At 39.1% G+C, this 24,118-nt stretch overlaps 1 protein-coding gene across 3 annotated transcripts in view; it reads left to right on the forward strand.

The window, feature by feature from the left end:
* Window positions 1-12,524: 12,524 nt before the first annotated feature.
* Window positions 12,525-24,118, forward strand: part of OMA1 (OMA1 zinc metallopeptidase) — an 80,427-nt gene continuing 68,833 nt past the window's right edge. For 2 of the 3 annotated variants that reach the window (XM_061186523.1, XM_061186526.1), the window contains exons 1-3: window positions 12,561-12,649; window positions 19,214-19,732; window positions 22,175-22,403. In XM_061186523.1, coding sequence (XP_061042506.1) covers window positions 19,233-19,732; window positions 22,175-22,403 — 729 coding nt within the window. In that variant the 5' untranslated portion in view covers window positions 12,561-12,649; window positions 19,214-19,232. Of the gene's footprint in view, window positions 12,650-19,213; window positions 19,733-22,174; window positions 22,404-24,118 lie in introns of all 3 variants that reach the window. The other variant, XM_061186524.1, reaches the window with a different exon arrangement.

A 24,118-nucleotide genomic window follows, 5' to 3' on the forward strand; every position in this document is an offset into this window, starting at 1 on the left:
GATGTTTCTTGTTTCTTGAGGTAGAATTGTATTGCTATGAACTTCCCTCTTAGAACTGCTTTTGCTGCATCCCATAGGTTTTAGGTCATTGTGTTTTCATTGCTGTTTGTTTCTGGGAATATTTTGAGTTTCTCTTTGATTTCTTCAGTGATCTCTTGGTTATTAAGTAGTGTATTGTTTAGCTTCCATGTGTTTGTATTTTTTACAGATTTTCCCCTGTAATTGATATCTAGTCTCATAGCATTGTGGTCAGAAAAGATACTTGATACGATTTCAATTTTCTTAAATTTACCAAGGCTTGATTTGTGACCCAAGATATGATCTATCCTGGAGAATGTTCCATGAGCACTTGAGAAGAAAGTGTATTCTGTTGTTTTTGGTGGAATGTCCTATAAATATCAATTAAGTCCATCTTGTTTAATGTATCATTTAAAGCTTGTGTTTCCTTATTAATTTTTTGTCTGGATGATCTGTCCATTGGTGTCAGTGAGGTGTTAAAGCCCCCCACTATTATTGTGTTACTATCGATTTCCTCTTTTATAGCTATTAGCATTTGCCTTATGTATTGAGGTGCTCCTATGTTGGGTGCATAAATATTTACAATTGTTATATCTTCTTTTGGGATTGATCCCTTGATCATTATGCAATGTCCTTCCTAGTCTCTTGTAATAGTCTTTATTTTAAAGTCTATTTTGTCTGATATGAGAATTGCTACTCCAGCTTCCTTTTGATTTCCATTTGCATGGAATATCTTTTTCCATCGCCTCACTTTCAGTCTGTATGTGTCCCTAGGTCTGAAGTGGGTTTCTTGTAGACAGCATATATAGAGGTCTTGTTTTTGTATCCATTCAGCTAGTCTATGTCTTTTGGTTGGAGCACTTAACCCATCTACATTTAAGGTAGTTATCGATATGTATGTTCCTATTACCATTTTCTTAATTGTTTTGGGTTTGTTATTGTAGGTCTTTTCCTTCTCTTGTGTTTCCTGCCTAGAGAAGTTCCTTTAGCATTTGTTGTAAAGCTGGTTTGGTAGTGCTGAATTCTCTTAGCTTTTGCTTGTCTGTAAAGATTTTAATTTCTCCGTCGAATCTGAATGAGATCCTTGCTGGGTAGAGTAATCTTGGTTGTAGGTTTTTCCCTTTCATCACTTTAAATATGTCCTGCCACTCCCTTCTGGGTTGCAGAGTTTCTGCTGAAAGATCAGCTGTTAACCTTATGGGGATTCCCTTGTATGTTATTTGATGTTTTTCCCTTCCTGCTCTTAATATTTTTTCTTTGTATTTAATTTTTGATAGTTTGATTAATATGTGTCTTGGCGTGTTTCTCCTTGGATTTATCCTGTATTGGACTCTCTGCACTTCCTGGACTTGATTGACTGTTTCCTTTCCCATACTAGGGAAGTTTTCAACTATATCTCTTCAAATATTTTCTCAGTCCCTTTCTTTTTCTCTTCTTCTTCTGGGACCCCTATAATTCGAATATTGGTGCATTTAATGTTGTCCCAGAGGTCTCTGAGACTGTCCTCAATTCTTTTCATTCTTTTTTTTTTAATTCTGCTCTGCGGTAGTTATTTCCACTATTTTATCTTCCAGGTCCATTATCCATTCTTCTGCCTCAGTTATTCTGCTATTGATCTCTTCTAGAGATTTTAAAATTTCATTTATTGTGTTGCTCATCATTGTTTGTTTGCGCTCTAGTTGTTCTAGGTCCTTGTTAAATGTTTCTTGTATTTTCTCCATTCTATTTCCAAGATTTTGGGTCATCTTTACTGTCATTACCCTGAATTGTTTTTCAGGTAGACTGCCTATTTCCTCTTCATTTGTTTCGTCTGGTGGGTTTTTACCTTGCTCCTTCATCTGCTGTGTGTTTCTCTGTCTTCTCATTTTCCTTAACTTACTGTGTTTGGGGTCTCCTTTTCACAGGCTGCAAGTTCGTAGTTCCCGTTGTTTTTGGTGTCTGCCCCCAGTGGCTAAAGTTGGTTCAGTGGGTTTTGTAGGCTTCCTGATGGAGGGGACTGGTGCCTGTGTTCTGGTGGATGAGACTGGATCTTGTCTTTCTGGTGGGCATGACTGCATCTGGTGGTGTGTTTTGAGGTGCCTGTGACATTATTATGATTTTAGGCAGCCTCTCTGCTAATTGGTGGGGTTGTGTTCCTGTCTTGCTAGTTGTTTGGCATAGGGTGTCCAGTACTCTAGCTTGCTGGTCATTGAGTAGAGCTGGGTCTTTGCGTTGAGATGGAGATCTCTGGGAGAGCTTTCACCATTTGATATTACATGGAGCCAGGAGGTCTCTGGTGGTCCAATGTCCTGAACTCGGCTCTCCCATCTCAGAGGCACAGGCCTGACACCCGGCCAGAGCACGAAGACCCTGTCAGCCACACGGCTGAGTTAGAATTCAGGCTTCTTTTATACTAAAAGGGGAGAGCGTATGGCTGGTTGTTGCAAACTTCTTGGTGCTGGGATCCTTTGCAGCTGTCCACCTAGGTCTGGTCATAATCGTGCGTGTATTATTTAGCACTCTCAATAGGGTCTGGAGCAACATCATCAACACATCCAGATTTCTGCCATGAAACTTATTAATAGCCACGCAAATTGGTATAAATAGACCATAAATAGCTGTAGGCCACTTCAGGTCAGTTTTGCCATCAAATGGGTTGGCACCAAACTTTCAAAACAGCTTTCAGTTTTCAGAGCATTCTGAATTTGTGGATAAGGGATTGTGGATCTGTATAAATTATGGTTTAATTTTTGAGGACTTTTTAATAGGGGAAAGTGCTCACAATATATTGTTAAGTGAAGGGCAGGGGGAATAGTACCAAACTGACACAATGACCCCGCTCCATTTTTAAAAAGAAAAATGGGAACACATTTGTAATTTAAATGCAAAATTGGCTATTTTAAATCCAAACTGACCATAACTGCTTTTGTTTTCCTCTTTTTTTCTTCTTTCTGTTTTTAATCTTCAAGTGCAATGGTATAATTTTTATCAGTGTAGAAATCAATCATTATTCCACCTGGTTTTCTTTGAACAGTCTACTGGGGTGGGAGAAAGGGAATCCCTCCTTGGCCACCGCCCATTTGGTGAAGCAAAGGATAAGCCTTTGGATTTACAAAGGGAGGCCCCTTGCTTGGGGAACAGGAGAAAGAACCCAAACTGATTTGTATTAAGAAGTGGGAGGATATTTTTTTGGAGTTGGGTAGAAGCTGGGGGATGAGGGTGAGGTGGAGAGGATGGAGAGGCAAGGAGGAGAGATCATTCAGCATGGGGTTGACCCCTGTATTAGTTTCCTGGCGCCCCCATAACTATGCACAACAAATGTAGTGGCTGAAAAATAATAGAAAGTAATTTCTCACAGTTCTAGAGGCTAGAAGTCTAAAATCAAGGTGTGAGCAGGGCCACATGCTCTCTGAAGGCTCTAAGGAAGCATCATGTTCCTTAGATCATTCTTCGCATCCTCTAGCTTCTTGGCACTCCTTGGCCTGTGGCAGATAGTTCCAATCTCTCCTTCCTATGGCTGTCTTTCCTCTGTGTGTGTCTATGTCCAAATTTCCCTCTTCTTATAAGACACCAGTCATTGGATTGGGATGCACTGTAGTTTAGTATGACCTCATCTTAACTTGATTGCATCTGAGAAGAACTTATTTCCAAATAAGGTCACATTTATAGGTTCCAGGTGGGCATATATTTTGGGGGGATACTATTCAACTCCATCCAGACAACTAGTGTGTGATTTGACTAAGCAAAGGAAATTCTAATATTCCATTTCCTTTAAAGGCAGTGCCTGCGGAATGAACGAATAAATGATGAATACGGAACTGTGATGTAAATTTCCTCCTTGTCTTTACCCCCAGATTTTCAGGATAAGTCGGCTATGCAAGTGTGGAAATCAAGGAAAAGGCATCTCTGTTTCTGTGGGATAAAAAGGGGACACCCATGGGAAGTGAAATCAGGAATCCTGGAGGAGGGACCCTGAGAAGGTAAGGCCAGGAGTGTCCCTGGGGGCAAGAGCCAGGATCTGAACTGACACCTGGTTACAGATACACACAAAGATTCAACAGTGGGGATACTGGGGCTTTCCATTGTCTCCAAATATACTTTTACATATTTTCCAAATTTTCTATGATGCTTATAATTTGCTTCAATAATCAGGGGGAAAAACGTTATTTAAAAGAAGGACAATTCAAGGTGATGTATTATTTAGATTTAAATCCAGATCTTCAGAAAATGCCTAAGGAACTGGTAAACTGAGTTCTTCCTTTCTTTAGTCTCATCAGACCGCTCAATACTATTAAAGCAATAACCTTCATCCTCCATGAGTATAATTATCCTCTTCAAATTATTCCCTTTGATTAGCCTGGGTGTTTTCGAAAAATTATTATTATAGTTTTATTAAGAAATCCCTAGGTAAAAGTAATTACCAGTCTCTCTACTAAAAGTTAATCAGGACATATTACAATTGTCCAGTAGCCACACACACACACACACACACACACACACACACACACATACAGCAGCCATAAATTATATTTGGTCATAGCCTACTTTACCACACTTTGAAAAACAAATGAAGATTCAAAGTTGTGAATGAACAGACATTAGTCATCTACTACTTTTCATCACTATGCTAGAAACCAGAATAGAGCAATAAACAGAATTTTTTTCTGTTCTCAAAGATCTTACATTTCAGCACAGAGGTAGTGTTGGGACAGGGGAATAAACTAAACAGGCAAGTACAATCATGTGAGATAAGTGTTATGATAAGGGAATGCTGGGCTATGAGAACATCCATCAGGTAAAACTGATGTAATCTGGGGTGGAGGTGGGGATCAGTTTAGGGAAGGTCTACTTGAGAAAGTTTAAACTGAGACCTGAGGATAAATAGGAATTTGTCAGGTATAAGAAGAAGAGAAGGGGAAATGGATCAATCAAGGAGGAAAGCAGATATGTAATACTTGATTGTATTATTAAGAACTATTTCAGGTGCAAGTGTTTGTTAGCAGCAAAACTCAAACTAGTTAAGCAAAAGGAATTTGTTGACTCATGTAACTGGAAAGTGAAGGAGAGGTATTAGCTTTAGGCATGGTTGGGTCCAAGGGCTCAAATAATGTCAGGTTTCTGCTTCTCTCTTTATATCTTTATTCTGCTCATGGCTTGGCTTTCATTTTCTAGGCCAACTTCCTCCTCATCTAGGGCAATAGGGCCACCAGCAGCTCCAGTCTTGTATTTTATTAATTTAAGAGCCACACAGGAGAACTTTTTCTCCTTCAAATTCCCATTGGAAATAGTTTTTGTAGATCTTAACTAAGCTAAGGATCTTGAGAGGAGATCATCCTGACTTAGGGTGGGCCCTAAATCCAAAAACTGGTGTCCTTATAAGAAGAGAGGACACAGAAACACAGAGAAGATGGTGATATGAAGACAGAGGTAGATAATAAGAACCTGTTGTATAAAAAAATAAACAAAATTCTAAAATTCAAAAAAAAAAAAAAGACAGAGGCAGAGACTGGAGTCATGCATCTACAAGTCAAGGGGCTCACTTGTACGGGAGCGTGTTAGTGGTTTCATCCTGGGATTTGGAGTCAGGAGCCAACTTGGGTCTCAGAGCCACCACTTACAGTCTCTTAGTAGGAAAAACATAAGCATGAAGTGCTGCTGGTACACAGAAAAGTGGGGCAACTCACCAGGCCTGCTGCAGATGCATGCAGGACTTGCCGGAGGGTGTGATTTCTGCCCTGTGTTTTGAAGAATGAATTAGCCAGGTGACAGTAGAAAAGGCATTTGTAGTAGATGCCAGTGGTGCCCACTCATATCTCCCTGGATGTTGGCGTCTGGCCCATAACTCTGCACACGCTGGTTCTACTTGCAACAGCCAACATCTGCATTCCTCTTCTTGAGGCTTTTGGATCCCTCAGAAGCATATGCAAGATGCTGGAAGTGCAGAGAATTAATCACCCCCCCAGACAGCACTCAACCAATGACTGGCTGGAGTTGGTAGATAAATAGCCAGGCAACTTTCTCCTCCAGTTAGGAAAACTCTGTGTGTTACATAGTCTCCCCACACTCTTCAGAGAGACTCCACTCCATTTGACCCCATCTGTAACTAGTTGGTTAATGCATCATTTATTGGCTTCCTTCCTTTTTCTGTCTCACTTCTCTGCTCCTCAGCTGGTGCTACCTGGGATCATCTCCCAAATAAATTACTTACATTTGATTCCTTGTCTCAGGGTATCCTTCTGAGGGAAACCCAAATTAGACAACATTCCACATAGAAAGGACAGCATGTGCAAGACCATAGGGATATAAGCATGGACATCGCACAACACATTTAAGGGATTATCCAAATTATTTGAGAATCTGCTGCCTGGTCTCTTGGTCTAATGGGTAAATAATTATCCAGGGCTTAGAAATAAATGGGTACCATGTTGTAATGACCCCTCTTTTATTTTGGGAATTGTTGGAGTTCAGAAGAATGGCTGGGGATTGTTAATTTTCCCTGGAGCCCTCACACCTACACAGTGCCTGGCACATAGTGTGCCCTCAGCAAGTATTTTTTTGAAGTAATGAATTTTACTGTGTTGAAATTGGGGTATTACAAAACTCCAGGGCTTACTATACAACACCCATTCAATAAATGTTTATTGAACGGAACTGAAGGACACTGGAAAGCCAAAGAAAAGCCTTTCTTTGAACAGGCATTGTGCCACCTGGTGGTGACTTTGAGGAGGGGGCCTTTGCAGGCACTGGTTGTGTGCTCTAGAATTTTGAGAACTTTTAGTTAGGGTGCAAGGTTGTAAGCTGAGTTCTTTGTAAGAACAAAACAACAGAAATAGTTTAAATGTCCACAACAGGGGAATAATAATTAAGTGTTGCGATATCATTTCCATAGAACACTATGCAGTGATTAAAATGAATTAAGTTGATCTATATACATTGATGTAGAAATTTCTCCAAGACTTGCTGTTCAAGTGATAAACTGAAGTCACAGAAAATACATATAATATGATGTCATCATATCAAAAAAACTCACCAAAATACACCCCATATCTTTGCTTGTTTGAGAGGCAAACTCAGCTACAGATTGAGTGGGATGCTGAGATGATTTTTAAGTCCCTTCCAGTTCTGGGATTCTGTAATTTTAAGATGACAAGTCAAAGTTTATAGTTCCTTTAGAAAATATACTGCTTTGACTCATATAAGAAAACTGTAGAACTTTATGGAGGGACATAAAAGAAAACCTGGATAAATGGAGACATATGCCAGCTTCCCGGACTGATAGAGTCAACACTGCAAAGATATAAATTTCTTCAAAATTAATCTAAGTTTAAAAACAACAACAATAACAAAATCAAAATCTCAATGCATTTTTGGTGGGGGAGGACTTGAAAAAATTTCTAAAGTTCATCTTAAAGGCCAAATGTATAAGAAGAGCCAGAAAATATTTGAAAATAAAATCTATATTGTGAAGTTAGAATAATTAGAATCTTATACTAGTGCCAGAACAGACAGACAAAGGAAAAGATGTGGGTATTTATGAGAATTTAGTATGTAACAAAAACAACACTTCAACTGAGTCAGGAAAGGATGGGTTGTTCAATTAATTGCTGGGACAGCAGTTACCTTGGTGTCCTCACCATGGGAAGGGCATATGCATGTGTCTTTTGTAAAAGCTCCACTGGCCTAATCATTCAGAAAATATTTTAGGTTATATTTTTCTATCCTACTTTGCACCAAAATAAATTCCCAGTAGACTAAAGATTTAAGAACAAAAAGTCGTTAAATATTGATACTAGAGGAAAATATTGGTAAATACACAATTTTGGGATTGAGACAGACTACAAATATGACCTCAAAGGCAAAAACCAAAATGAAAAGATGGATAGATTTGTCTATACCACAATTTTTAACATTATTTATACATGCAGACATGAATTAAAGTTGAAAGGCAACTGTCAAGCAGGGGAAATATTTGCTACGTGAACGACAGACAATTCTTAAATATATAAAATATTTTTACCAGTCAGTAAGATAAAAATGAATGTTTTTATAGAAAAACAGGTTAAGGCATGAACAGGCAATTTGCTAAAGAAGAAATCGAAAGAGCAGATAAGCATAAAAAATTGCTTACATTGTTAGGAATCAAAGGAATGCACATTAAAACAACAGTAAGAAATGTTTTGTCCTAACAAAGTTTTAAGTATTTAAAGCAATTTTATTTTTTTTAATTCTTTTTTTTTTAAACATTGCTTCTTCTTTTAAAATTATTTTATTTACTTATCTATTTTTGGCTGCGCACGGGCTTTCTCTAGTTGTGGTGAGCAGGGGCTACTCTTCGTTGCGGTGCACAGGCTTCTCATTGCGGTGGCTTCTCTTGTCGCGGAGCATGGGATCTAGGCACGGGCTTCAGTAGTTGTGGCTCGCGGGCTCCGGAGCGCAGGCTCAGTACTTGTGGCTCACGGTCTTAGCTGCTCTGTGGCATGTGGGATCTTCCCAGACCAGGATTCGAACCCATGTCCCCTGCATTGGCAGGTGGATTCCTAACCACTGTGCCACCAGGGAAGTCCTAAAGTAATTTTAATTTTGCTTTTCAAGAAGCTTACGTATCAAAATGTTAACAGTGATTATCTTTGGGTAGTGGGGTTAAGGGTACTTTTTTTTTTTTTGCTTTTCTGTGGTGTTATTTAACTTGTGTATTAGAGAAATAGTAGTTTGCACTGACTCTTAGAAAAGTGCTCAGCTGGGATCTCTGGAGAACTAACCTCTGGAGAGTGAGCAAGGACGTGTCCAAGCTGTGGCTTCCTCTTGGGCCCAGCCTGGAGCTCGCTGAGCCATACTGAACCCTCTTAGCCCCCAGCTTCAGGAAGTGGGTCTGGTTGGCTGTGTTTATACAGAGGTAGGGAGACCAGTCAGCAACCAGACTAGCAAGCTAGTCCATGTGGCAACTTCTAAAAATAACACACTGGAATTTGGTGTGACAATTCTATTTGGGCAAAAAAAAAGAAAGAAAGAAAAAGAAAAGGGACTTCCCTGGTGGTCCAGTGGTTAAGACTCCCTGCTGCCATTGCAGGGGGCACGGGTTCGATCCCTGCTTGGGGAACTAGGATCCTGTATGCCATGCATCGGGGCCAAAAAAAAAAAAAAAGAAAAAAATATTATGTTATAAATTTAAAAAATGAAATGGCCTGCCTGTTCATGTTATGTGGGAAGAAGAAGGTAAAAAAGGAGAAGAAAGTAAAAAAGTCAAATGTGGATGAAGAAAATACTGAGCTAATTTTTGTTGGAGTGGAATATGCAAATGAAGATGCAGCAACTGTCTATGTGGGGGGCATTTCAGATGCAGAGCCAGCCATCCCCAACATCCGGAACAGTCAGGCCTAGCACGTATTCAAGAAAAAGGAAAGGCTGCTTTAGTCAAGACCACCCGTGCCTTGCAGACTATCAAATATGTGACCCTCATCAAATCCTGTGCTCATCTCACCTGGCTCTCAGCTCGAATCTAGATCAGCAGAGTCCTCTTGTCTGTTGAGCTTCTGTCTATGCCTGGTGCTAAAACAATTCATCCCTCATAATTCTTCAGAGTTAGTCTCTCCTTTAATTCAGTATTCAGTTTCCAGTACTTCCTCTAGGAGGTGAGAATGAAAGTCTTTCTGTATCAAAGCAGCTTCTACTTCTGGAGAAAACTGAGTTGCCTTAGATTGGGTTCCCTAGAAAGAGATTCTGAAAGAATTCTTTGTGTGCAGAGTTGCTGGAGAGGAAAGGAAAGAGGACTGGGCAGAAGAAGTGGGGCTTCTCCGCCAGTCCCATGGAGACCTGAGATGGCCCTGCAGGGTTGTCCTCAACTGAAATCCAAGGGTCAGGCCTTTGTCCCCACAGATTAACCAGTCATTGGATGTGCACTGTCCCTGGAGAGAAGGCATATTCTTGGATGAGGCAGGTGTCTTCATCCAAGGGAAATCTCCAGAGAGGAAGCCATCTGAATTGCTCTGGCAGACTCTAGAAGAAGGAAAGAAAAGCCCAAGGGAAGTGGGCTTGCTGGAGTGATTTATTTTGTGGAGCCAGAAGACCAGACAGAGGATTATGTTCCATTGGAGGCCCAAAAGACAGATAATATACAAAGACAGCAAGGAAGGCACTGATGAGAGGAGTACCAGCTAGGGATGATGGTAAGAGAAGCAATCACAGGGCTGGGCTTGATAATATCCAGGAGGATGATAGCATCTTGAAGTAATAGAAGCCAGATAGTGGCTTTAACCACCAGAAGTCTGGGGGCTGTAATTACTATAACAGCCGGCAAGGTCAAGGGGGCAGCCTTAGGGGGCTTGATCCACAGAGGTTGTGAAGGTATTTAATAATACAAGGTGTCCCTAGGGGAAAGAATAGATGGGCAGCCAACTGGGTTCTGCTTAACATCTATGACCAGAAAAACACAAGAATGGAGGAACAGGGCTTCTCTGGTGGTGCAGTGGTTAAGAATCCACCTGCCAATGCAGAGGACACGGGTTCAAGCCCTGGCCCGGGAAGATCCCACATGCCGCGGAGCAACTAAGCCTGTGCACCACAATTACTGAGCCTGCGCTCTAGAGCTCACGTGCCACAACTACTGAGCCCGCGTGCCAGAACTACTGAAGCCCATGCGGCTAGAGCCCGTGCTCTGCAACAAGAGAAGCCACTGCAATGAGAAGCCCGCGCACCGCAACAAAGAGTAGCCCCCGCTCGCCGCAACCAGAGAAAGCCCGCGCACAGCAACAAAGACCCAACGCAGCCAATAAAATAAAATAAAAATAAAGAATGGAGGAACAGGTGTCTCAGAGTTGCTACCCCAATAAAAAGTCATGTTCTTTGCTTAATTCTCACATCTGAGTCAATTTTCAGACCCAGACCACAGAACTCATTGACCAAAGAGGTGGCTGGGTCCATAGGAAGAACCCTAAAACACTGAAACAAGTATTTACAGTAATGATTTCTCCATGGCCTATGACCATTTTCTCAGCTAACTATATATTGGGGAAAGAGGAATACCCAGACATTTCCCAGGGTCTGAAAGGATCTTGTTACTCAGAAATCCAAGTGTTATCAAGTCCTCTCTCTAAGACTGGAGACTTCTGGGGGTCAGGTAATAAGCGGAGTCCCGGGTAACATCCAGCTTACAATTGGTCCCTGGGCCCATAGACCCACCCAGTGGTCATTTCCCCAGACTCTCAGTGCATAACTGGGAGTATATATATTGGGAAGCTGAAGCAAGCCCCACATTAGGTCCTTGGCCTTGAGTTCTCATGTGGGGAAGACCAAGTGAAAGCCTCTGAAACTGTCCCCTCCCTATCAAGTCGAGATAGTAAATCAAAACCTGTATTTCATCCAAGGGGAAGCGGGGGTGATGGTGGAGTTAATGCCACATGAACAACCCAAAGGATGGTCGTCCCTGTCATATTTCCATTTAGTTTGCCTGTCTGGCCCCTTCAGAAACCAGGAGGATGGCTTACAAACTACTGCAGACCTAATCATGTAATAGCCCTGATCACAGCTGTTGTGTCAGCTCTGTGATCCATCATAGTGCAGGATCTGGACCACTTGGTCAACCCACAGAATGTCACACCTGTTTCATTGATGACACCATGCTAATCAGGCAGGATGAGCAAGAGGTGGCTAGTATATTGGAAACCTTGGTAAGAAACATGCACTTCAGAGGGTGGGAGATAAGCCCATGAAGATTCAGGGAACTGCCCCTTCAGTTTTTACGGAACCAGTGGTCAGAGATATGCCAACATAGTTCCTTTAAAGCAAAAGGCAAATTACAAAATATAGACAAGCAAGATAAAAGAAAAAATTACTTTAAAACGCTCTAAAAGTGATACCTAAAAATAGTGTTTATATCCTTTAGGATGTTCTTCATTGTGCATAGAATATAAATATAACAAACTGACTTTGAAATTATGGGATCATGTCACTATCTGATATCTTATTTATTTACTTGTTTACTTGCTTGTTGTCTCGTTCTTCACTGTGATATAAGCTCCATGAAAGTAGGGTCTGTCTTGTTCTCTGTTTCCCTGGCACTTAGAAGGCACTTGGTGCCCAATAAATATTTTTTGGTGGAATGAATGAAGTGTACTATACACATCACTTTGTAGCCAGCTATTTTCAGCTATCTTCCAGATGCTTCAGGTTATTCTTCATCTTCCTTAGAATGTGCCATGTGAAAACAGAGTTTTCACAGTCCAAATACTACTTCTATCAGTGCGACTTCTGAACCAAGAAACCTTAGCCTTTTGGCAGCCCTCGAAACTCCTTCCTTTTGGTCAGCACTGCCTTAGAATCTACAGCGGGCACAGCCTTGCCTGGATCACTCATTAGAGGAACCCAAGTCAGGTTCCAAGACTTGAGCAAGTGAAGATGTTCCCAGGCGAACAGCTCTGCCTGCAGCCACGTCCCTCCTCCGGCCACGCGGGGGCGCTAGAGCGCCACAGTTCACATGGGATCGGGGCCCTCTGGGAGGAAGACTCTGGGCGGGTGTATTGACTGCCCGGTGTGGGCGGAGCCAAAGGCGTCCATGTCCAAGCCGAGGGCAGGAAGTGAAGAGGCCGGGCTCCTTTGGCGGGGCGTACGCTTGCGCATAGGTCGGGTCAGAGGAATCTTCGTTTTCGACACTGCTAGGGTCTGTCCTGGTGGGGGTCGCCTTTGCACGGCTGTTAAGAGTGGGCCTGGCCCAGGGGAGGGGGCAGAGTACGGGAGTTGGGGTGGGGGGAGCTTGGAGGGGCGCTGGGGTGAGGAGCGGGGACCCTTGGGGACCCGGCTGGGTTGGGGTGGCCAGGCCTGGGGTGGAGGAGGGACGACGGGGAGCCGGGCTGGAGTGAAGCGCGGGGGCGGCGTGTGGAGTCGGGGGAGAGGGAGAGTGGGAAAGGAGGACGTGGCAGTAAAGTCTCCTTTTCCCGCCTGATCCCGTCCTGGTGTGAACTGCGGGGACCCCAGGTGCTACCCTGGCAGCGCGGGAGTTGCAAATAGGCAGGTGGCTGCATTTTCCGGGAAGATAAGCTCCCTCTCCTCCCAGCCTTCTCATTAGCGGCCCTTTTTTAAAAGTTGTGGTTCTTTTTACCGCAGTATCGTGTGCGTCACAGTGACACCTTCACCCGTAGAAAACCGCTTCCAGCCGCTTTTGGCATCTTGAGACTCAAACCATCTCTTTTACCTGTTCGCTCTTAAAGCAGAGAAAATAAAAGTTTTCCTACCCAAACCCCGCAGTGAAAAATAGGAAATTCCCTGTCTCAAGAGTTGTAGGGTATTTAAATAATTTCTTCATGAACTCGTCTACAAATTCACTTTTTGTGCTCCTTAAATAATGTCACTTGCCTGCGTAAAGTGGAACAACAATTGTGTTGTGCCATGCAGTCCTCAATGAGAAATTTTAGTCCAGGGAGATGAAAATACTTCATTGGGAATTCAGGGATTGAACAACTATAGTGACTCTGACCAATGCCATGTAACCCTCACTAAAAGGATTTGGGTCCATATCCATCATTCTCAGCTGTGGTGAAGGGGTGCAGTCTGGCATTTGGAAGCTTAAGAACCGACTCTGTTGCCTTCCAATTTATTATTATTTTTTTAAGCCTTCCATCATGTGTGTACTTTGCTTGAATGATTATTTAAAGTACATGTTCTATTTTTGCCAATCTGACAGCTGTTTCCATAGAAACTAGGGAAGAAATAGTCACTTTGAGAAGAGTTGTTAAAACTGTCTTCCCGGCTTCAGCCGTGAGTGCCAGTGAGCGCTGTACTTGCTCATTCTGAGATGGCACTTAAAGAATTAAGGATCTGAAATGTTCGTAGAGGCTAACAATCCAAATTGTTTAATTTTCTCACATCATTAATTTAGTAATCCTGGAAGTCTGCCAGCTATGTTTGTTGACCTCCTACAGTTCTTTGAAGAGGATGTGTCAGCCCTGATTCTTTCTTCTGCTCTGTGTAATCTAGTGATTGGACCTTTGAAAATGTATAAATAGTTTTCTTCTCCCATTCTTTACCCTTTCTTAAGGATAAAGCAGGGATTACAAAATATCAGGCACTATTTCTGTTTCAAGTGACACTTGTTGGTGATATAAATGATAACGTTTTTGCTTATATATGTACTACACATAGTGTTTGGGGCTTTTGCTAACTTCTGTGTCAGTAGAATAAATTTCATGTTAGTTGTGAGCTATGAGCAGGAGTTTGCTTGACATGTGAACAGAGCTAAGCAGTGTAAATAGATGTGCACAGACAGAGATGAGAGCTTTTCTGAGAGGTGTAAGTAAATCTGGGTCTGGAGCTTCAGAATGGGTGAAGGAGGGGTAGGGAAGGTGCCTGGAGAAACAGTGGGAGGTGGTATTATGAGGGGCTTGGTCTGCAATATGCAGGAGTTTATTGAAGCCCATGGAAACCAATGGTAATTACAAATATAGTTGCCTTTATTGATTTGGGGCTTACAAAAGTAATAACACATCCTGTAAAAGTTTAAACAGCACGGAAATATATAAGATGGAAATACTGAATCCCTTACAATCATCCTGCCACCCCAGATAACCACTGTGAATGGTTTGGTGTGTATTCCTTTAGATTTATTTATATTTGTATATACTAGTGTGTTTTAAGCATTCCTATGTAAAAAATTTGAGTAATTTTCAAATAATTTGATATATAGATAATACTATTTATGAAAATTGATGTTCTGAAGCATCTTTCCAGATAATATTGTATTAGCCTAGACAGAGTTAGATTTATGTATTTTTCCCTGCAACTTTTATTATGAAGATTTGAAACACTAAAAAAAACTGAAAAAAAATTTAATGAGCACATATATAACCACCACTTAGATACAAAGATTGTTAGGGTTTTTCTGTATCGCCTTTATGTTCTGTGTGTATGTCTGAATGTTTTTTTTTTAATTAATTAATTTATTTATTTATTTTTGGCTGTGTTGGGTATTCGTTTCTGTGTGAGGGCTTTCTCTAGTTTCGGCAAGCGGAGGCCACTCTTTATCGCGGTGCGCGGGCCTCTCACTATCGCGGCCTTTCCTGTTGCGGAGTACAGGCTCCAGACGCGCATGCTCAGTAGTTGTGGCTCACGGGCCCAGTTGCTCTGCGGCATGTGGGATCTTCCCAGACCAGGGCTCCAACCCGTGTCCCCTGCCTTGGCAGGCGGATTCTCAACCACTGCACCACCAGGGAAGCCCATGAATGTATTTTTATTATAAAATTTGAAAGTTTTATTCATCATGAAAAGAGAGTTCAGCAAGCATTTCAGGTATAAGATATTCACCTACATAACCACATCTTTATCACCTAAGGAAATAAGCAACTCTTATCTAAAATAACCTAAAAGCAAATTCATATTCAAATTACCCCAATAGTTCCAGTTGTCTTCTAAAACAAATTTTTTTTTCTTTCAAATTAGGATCTAATCAGAGTTCACACATTGCATTTGGTTGTCTCTTTTTAGTACCTTTTAAAAAAAATAGCTTAATGTATAGTTGATATACAATAAATTGGACATATTTAAACTGTGCATGTTTTGACTTATGTGTATACCTATGAAACCAACAACACAATCACAATAGTGAACATTTTAGTTGCCCCCCCAAACTTTGTAATCCCTCCTCTTGCCCCTCTTTACCTTTCCATCCTCTGATTTCTCTATAAGTATAAATTAGTCTGCATTTTCTACAGTTTATATTATATAGCTGAAATCATAGAACATGATTTTTGGAGAGAGAGTAGTGTTCTTTCCTGTGTATTTTTCTTCCTGTGTATGAGTCTGGCTTCTCTCACTTGCTAGTGTTTTTGTGTATTGCTCTTGTATTCTGCCACCTTAAACTCATTCTAATAGTTTTTTTTGTAGATTTCTTTGGATTTCCTGGATAGACAGTCATGTTATCTAGGAATAAAGATCATTTTACTTCTTTATTATCTGGATGCCATTTATTTAGTTAGTTATGTATCTATTTATTTAATTCTGTTGCACTGGCTAGCATCTCCAGTATAATGTTGAATAGAAGTGGTGGGAGCAGACATATTTGCCTTGCTCCTGATCTGAGGAGGAAATCTTTCACCAGTAAACATACTGTTGCTTATAGGTTCCTGTAGATGTCCTAGTTACTGAGAGTTTTTATCAGTGTTGGTTGTTGGATTTTATCCATTGCTTTTTCTGTGTCTTTTGAGATGATCATGTAGTGTTTCTTTCTTCAGTTAGGGTGAATTACATTGATTGATTTTTGAATTTTTATTCAACCTTGCATTCCTGAGACAAACCTTACTTGGTCATGAGGTATTGTCTTTTTAATATATTTTTGAATTAGATTTCCTGAAATATTATTAAGAATGTTTGTATCTGTGTTCATGAGGGATATTATTCTGTAGTCTTCTTGTAATTTTTTTTCCAGTCTTTGGTATCAGGGTAGTGCTGGTCTTATGGAAGGAGTTGCAAATTATTCCTTTTTAATTTCCTGGAAGAGTTTATATAGAATTATTATTATTTCTTCTTTAAATGTTTGGTAGAAGCCTTTTGGTTCTGGAGCTTTCTTCATGGGAAGGTTTTTAACTATAAATTCAATTTAAAAATTGGGTATAGGGCTCTTCAGGTTGTTTATTTCTTCTTGAGTGAGCTCTGGTAGTTTGTGTTTTTCAAGGAATGTATCCATTTAATCCAAGGTATCAAATTTAAGGTTTTCTCTTTCATTGGTTTTAAGAAATTTGATATACCTTAGAGTAGTTTCTTTTGTGTTTCCTGTGTGTGTGGTTTGTTAAACTTCTTGGATTTGTGGGTTTACAGTTTTCATCAAATTTGGACAATTTTGGCCATTATTTTTTCAAGTTTTTTTTTTTCTGTCTACTATCCCTCCCCACTTTTCAGGGACTCCATTTACACATCTATCAGGTCACTTGAGTTATCCCACACCTCAGTGATGCTGTATGCATTTCTTAAAGTCTATTTTCTCTCTGCATTTCATTTTGGATAGTTTTTTATTGATACGTCAATTTGTAAGTCTTTATTTATACAATGTCTCATTTGGTGTTAGTCTCATCCAGTATAATTTTTATCTAAGACATTATAGTTTTCAAATCTAGAAATTCAATGTCGATCTTTTGAAAAAATATATTCCATGTCTCTACATAACATGCCCAAACTTTCCTTTAACTTCTTAAACATAAGCAATATGTATAACTAGTTTAATATCCTTGAATTCCCAGCTTCATCTCTTTAATTTAGGAGGACCATTGGGTTGCGCTAGGTTTCCCCTCTTTGCATAGTGGCCTAGAAACTCTCTCCAGGCAGAAGGCTTGGGCAGTTGTAGGGCTCGCCTTATTTGTTTCCCATTTCTCAGGGATGACTGTTCTTCGTTGCCTGATGTTCAGTATGTTGAAACCATTGTTTTACTTATTGTGTCTTTTTTTTTTTTAATTGAAGTATAGTTGATTTACAATATTGTGTTAGTTTTAGGTGTACAGCAAAGTGATTCAGTTGTGTGTGTGTGTGTATATATATTTCAGATTATTTTCCATTATAGGTTATCACAAGATGTTGAATATAATTCCTTGCGCTATACAGAAAGTCCTTGTTGCTTATCTGTTTTATGTATGGCAGTTTGTAACTGTTAATCCCATACTCCTAATTTATCCCTCCCCCCTCCCTTTCCCCAACAACCATAAGTTTGTTTCCTATGTCTGTGAATTTGTTTCTGTTTTGTATATAGACTCATTTGTATTATTTTTTTGGATTCTAAATATACATGATATATAATATTTGACTTATTTCACTAAGTATAATATTCTCTAGGTCCATCCATCTTGCTGCAAATGGCAGTATTTCATTCTGTTTTATGGCTGAGTAATATTCCATTGTATTGATGGGCACTTGGATTGTTTCCATGGCTTGGCTGTTGCAAATAGTGCTGCTATGAACATTGGGGTGCACGTAGCTTTTTGAATTAGGGTTTTCGTCTTTTATGAATATGTACCAAGGAGTGGGATTGCTGGATCATATGGTAGCTCTGTTAGTTTAAGGAAGCTCCATACTGTTTCCCATAGTGGCTGTATCAATTTACATTCCCACCAACAGTGTAGGAGGGTTCCCTTTTCTCCACACCCTCTCCAGCATTTATTATTTCTAGACTTTTTGGCGATGGCCATTCTGACCAGTGTGAGGTGATACTTCATTGTGGTTTTGATTTGCATTTCTGTAATAATTAGCGATGTCGAGCATCTTTTCATTGCCTGTTGGCCATCTGTGTGTCTTCTTTGGAAAAATGTCTGTTTAGGTCTTCATATTCTGTCTGTTTTTTTGGTTATTTTCAGTGACAGGATAAGTCCCTTTTACTCTGTATTGACCTGAATCAGAAGTGCCAGTATTATATTTGAAAGGAACAAATTTGTATTTTATTTTTATTTATTTATTTTTGCTTTTTTTTTTTTTTTTAGGTTTTTAAAAAAATATTTATTTATTTTATTTATTTTTTTGGCCGCGTCAGGTCTTAGTTGCGGCACACAGGGTCTTTGTTGAGGTGTGCAGGATCTTTTGTTGTGGTGTGCGCGCTTCTCTCTAGTTGTGACGTGCGGGTTTTCTCTCTCAGGTTGTAGTGCTCGGGCACCAGGGCACGTGGGCTCTGTAATTGTGGCACAGTGGGCTCTAGTTGAGACACACGGGCTCAGTAGTTGTGTCGTGCGGGCTTAGTTACCCCGCGGCATGTGGGATCTTAGTTCCTGGAGCAGGGATCGAACCTGCTTCCCCTGCATTGTAAGGCGGATTCTTTACCACTGGACCACCAGGGAAGTCCCACAAATCTGTATTTTTAAAAATGCCTTTTATGTTAGACTTTACTATTCCATTAAATACTCTTTCCCCCCATTACTGCCAATTGCTGAAACTTAGTGCTGTTTTTATTTAATCCATTGCTTATTCCCCAAATAATTTAGCTGTTAAAATAAAAATAGACTCCCCCAACTAAAATTAAAAAATGAAAAGAAGAAAAAAATCCAGATTTTGAAAGTACATGTTGTTGAGTTAAAAGTTAGTAAAACCTCTTTGGTTTTTATTGTTAAGAGGAGTTGGTGCAGGGGGCAGTGAGTAGAAACCCAAGGTAATTTAGTCGGAGATGTGTTAAAGGAAGAACACCTTTTTCATAAGTGTTATATTCCCAGTTTGGTAATAAGTATTTTGCTTAGATATTTATAGTTTATATTTTGTGTTCCAGATAATCAAGCAAAACAAAGATGAGCTTCATCTGTGGACTGCAGTTTGCTGCTAGAAACTGTGTTTTCTTCCGATTTAATTTACTGACCAGCTGGAGAAAATGTAACACACAAGCTGTAACCTCACTGGACTGTCATCAAGTGAAAATTAACAATATAGTAAATAAGTCTCTGGGCCTGGGAGTAAATCAGGGTGATAGATGGACATTTCTGCCTGAAAACTTTCATTTCTATAGGACTTTTAATAACAAAAGAACAGGCTGCCTCTTGAGCACCAGAAGTAAGGAAATTTGGATGATTACCCAAAAATGTACTGCATGGAATAACTCTTTTTCAAGACAGCTACTGATGAAAGACATTCTAGTAGTTCCTGCTCTTTCAGTGGTGCATCCTCTAAACTGTTTACCCACAAGAGACATCAGGAGTTTCCATACTTCTCCACGGTTTCAAGCTGCTCCGGTTCCTCTCTTGTTGATGATTCTTAAACCAGTGCAGAAGCTACTGGCTATCATTGTGGGCAGGTAAAATGCTCTTTAAAAATATAAACTCTTAAAAAGTACCTGTAAAACTCACTTTTAAAGAAAACTTGATAGATTTCCCTCCCATAATTAGCTCAGAATTCAGTTTCTAAACAGTTGGTTCTACTCAGTTTTTTTATGTATGCCTTAATAATCTTAAAATCATTTATTGCATATTATAGTACAGAAATGTGATCTTTAAAAATTATTCTTGTATATTTTATATAGACACTATTTAAAAGGTCTTATATTTATGATTACAAGAATCAGAAATGTTTGTTATAACTCACGTATAAGAACTGTACTTACAAGCATTCCTTTTTAGTTCATGGAATTTGAGACAATGGATCATGAAACTGAAGAATTTTGCTTACTTAAGAAAGGGTTCATTCCTAGCCACGTTAACTCTTAATTAGTATTTATTATTTATTTATTTATTTTTCTATTCTGTTTCCGACAAATCTTTATTTTCTCTTTGTGATCCTTTATAATACTTAATGTTTATACAGCTAAGTAATACTTCATATTTAATTTATAACTCCCCCTCATAATTCTGTTTTCTCTTATGTGCTCCATGAAGATTGAAGAAAGGTAAAGTTAAGCGTTGTCTCCTTATAAACTTTTCTTATGTTTGATAACTGTGAAATGCCTTCTAGCCTTCTTACTTCCATGCTAACCAACCCAGTTTTCTTTTTATCAAAAATCAAGGACCTGTACTCTGTAATTTATTGTGTTCTTTATGACTAGGCTTTGGCACTCAGAAAATATACAGCTAATTTAGCTCTCAATTTAAGTAACGACTATCAAAGAAAGCCAGAGCTAGACAGTAGTTAAAGAAGTAAAAACAGATTTTATTCAGAACTTCTGCAGTAGGAGAAAAGAGACCTCAGTATAGAACCAGAGTCAGCTCTGAATACACCATGGGCTATGTGGGCAGGGCGGGGGTTGGTAGATGGAAAACTACAGAGAGGAAACATCAGGAGCAAGGGGGGATTCCACCCAAACTGACCTACTAGAGTTATTGCTGAAGGCAGGTGAGGGTGATCAGATATCACCTGGGGGATGATGAATGATAAGGACAGATTGGGTATTGTGATCAGATATGGAGGATGAGGGATTCTGACTTAACTGACCTAGCAGGATTCTTGCTAAAATTGGACAATGCAGAGATGAACACAGCAGTCCAAAAGACAAGGCCTATTTGAAAAAGAGTTCAGGGGAGTCTGAGTAGAGTTTGGGGGAGGAGAGAATCTTTGTCACAACTCAGCCCAAGTTCTTGGGCCAATAACACTTTTTCATCCTTTTAAATTATTTATTTATTTTTAACCTTTTGTTGATATTACTATAGTAAATCACCTAAAATTTTATTTTAGGATATGTTTTCATACATTTTAAATAATAATGTCATAAACTTTTAAATTGGAAATAAGTATACTTCATGGTTTGATCTGAATCTTTTTAGGTTGAAACACTTTAAAGGCATTTTAGGTGTGTCACTTAACAAGATTAAGATAACTCAAAGAAGTTATTTTATAAAATAAATTTTGTCAAGAGAATGATGTATATATTTTAAATTCTTGTTGTAATTTCACAGATGAACTCATAGGGAAGAAGTTCTGTTCCAGTGCTGAAAACATTACTGGTTGTCAAAATGTCCATGAACCCTAACAAGCAGCAGAGAGTATATTGTTGCCTGGTAGAATTGGACCTCCCCAGATGTTATCTATAAAATCTCTCATTTCCGTATTTACAGTGCTTATGCTGTTTTTATTACCTCTCCTTTGTCATGTTCTTGAGGGGTTAGTGGAGTTTCTGCTACTGAGCAATATTTGTTTCTATAATCAGTGCTGAGATAGTTTCCCTTGTACCTTACTGGAATACTGGCAGATTGTGTCAGATGTCTGACGAGCAGTGGGGGCAGTGGTGGTTAAAGGTATAGATTTGTTGTACCGTAACGCCTTCAGATGTTTATTTGGGCAGTTCATCCCTATTATATTGCCTTCCTTGCCTCATTTTCCTCTTATTAACTCTACAACCTTGTATAAATTGTTTAACTTCTCTAAGCCTCAATCTTCTCTTCTGTAACAGGATTATTATGAAGATTAAATGAGATGATATACGTATAGCATTAGAAGAGTACCTTGAATGTGCTAAACAGTCAATAAATGTTAATGGTAGTTATAGTAAAACAGCTTCTCATTTAGCGTTTACCTTTAAAATAACTGAAGAAAATTCAAATGAGCATTAGAATTTTTAACTATAGCTCCATATAATTGATTACTTTTTCATCATTTAGCTAAGAATTTTTAAAAACTGAAAAAACCATCTATACAGAAAAATATAAAAATTTGAGTATTTGATGACAGAATTTTAGCATAAGCATTAAGTTTTGGTGATATGTACTGATTCTATTATCAGAACTTTGAATTTTTCTTTTTGCTCTAGGGGCATAAGGAAATGGTGGCAGGCACTTCCTCCTAACAAAAAGGAACTATTTAAAGAAAGTGTAAGGAAGAATAAATGGAAGTTATTCCTTGGTTTGAGTAGTTTTGGATTGCTTTTTGTAGTATTTTATTTTACACACCTGGAAGTGAGTCCAGTCACAGGAAGGAGCAAGCTTCTATTACTGGGGAAAGAACATTTCAGACTTTTATCAGAACTGGAATATGAAGCAGTAAGTAGAAAGAATTGTTTTTAACTACATTGCTTGATATAATACTCAAAGGAGGAAAGTTTCTTAAATATGAAAGATGCACTAGTTTTTAATTTTAATCTCTGATAGCAAATTAGCATTTTTTCCAAAAGGTCTCAGACCTTTCATGCTTAGTATTCCTACTGCCTACATTGCCTTTCCTCTGGATCACCCAGCTAACTCCTGCACATCACATGTCACCTTAAATGTCACTTTCTCAGGAAAGCCTTCCTTGATTATCCTGACTGGGTTAGGCAGGGTGGCTATGTTAGGCTCTAGGGGGTATCCTTCATACAGACTGCGTTATGAATTAGTCGTTTGTAGCTATGCTCTGTGCTTGGCTATATTGGGGCTAGGTCTCCTACTTTTCTCTTTGCATACTGTCCTTTTCTTTTAAAACACTTATCATGAGGGTAACACCATAATTATTTGCATAATTATTTATTTGTTGATCTGTCTCCCTTTCTAGACTAGCTCCAGGGGGTCAGAGACCCTGTCTATTCTGTTTATCATTTCATCTTAAGTACTGGCACAGTGTACAAAGTAGTGCTTAGTATATATTTTTTGAATAAATAGATCTGTAATTTGAATTTTTGTACCTTGAAAATAAAGTAGAGTAAGGTATTCCCCCCCCCCCGCACATCAATTTTGGCTATTTATTATATTTTTTGAATGCAAAATAAAGTTAGAATTCAGAAGTCTTACCTCCTTGGAAAGTATAGTCACTCAAGTAGTTAAACATTTTATACCACTAGTGAGTTCCTTGAGGACGGATCATCTTTCTATCTCTCATGCTTGGCACATAAACAGGATAGACAAACCTCATCTTATTGTTCTTCGCTTTATTACACTTTGCAGATGTTGCATTTTTAAAAATTGGAGGTTTGTGGCAACCCTGTGTCAAGCAAGTCTATCGGTGCCATTTTTCCAACAGCATTTGCTTACTTCATATCTCTGTGTCACTTTTCGGTAATTCTTGCAATATTTCAAGCCTTTTCATTACTATTATATTTGTTAGGCAAAAAAGATTATGACTTGCTCAAGGCTTAGATGATGGTTAGCATTTTTTAGCTATAAAGTGTTCTTTAAGGTATGTACATTGTTTTTTTTAGACATAATGCTGTTGCACACAATATGCACTGGGAAACCAAAAATTCACGTGACTTGCTTTATTAAGATATTCACTTTGTGGTGAATATCTCAATAAAGATATCGAGAACTGGAATTGAACCCACAATGTCTCTGAGGTGTGCCTGTATATGCTTAATTAATATTTGTTGAATTTATAACCTCACTTGACAGCTTTGTCATGGTTAGATTTCTATATATTTTTATTTCAATTGAGCTTCTGAGTTTGTTAATGGAAAGTTACCATAAAAAAGGAAATAATGGTTTTTCACTAAAAAGATTGTTCTTAATAAAGATAAGACCAATCTCTTCTATACAGTTTATACAGAGATTTGAGATGTTTCTTAGAATAGTCTAGTTAGAAGCAAGTTTGAGGAAAGTGTTCTGTTAAGATTGAGAAAGGCCTAGTGTTAAATTAGTGTTATCTTCTACCATTTATATCACTAAGAAGCTTTAAAAAATTATATACATGTACATATATGTTTTTTCTTATTTTTTAGCCTACAAATGTAATACCTGCTTGTTATGAAAATTCAAACACATGCTCTTATGGGATTATTATAAAGTAC

The sequence above is a fragment of the Eubalaena glacialis genome, chromosome 3 (assembly GCF_028564815.1).
Source record: "Eubalaena glacialis isolate mEubGla1 chromosome 3, mEubGla1.1.hap2.+ XY, whole genome shotgun sequence".
NCBI lineage: Eukaryota > Metazoa > Chordata > Mammalia > Artiodactyla > Balaenidae > Eubalaena > Eubalaena glacialis.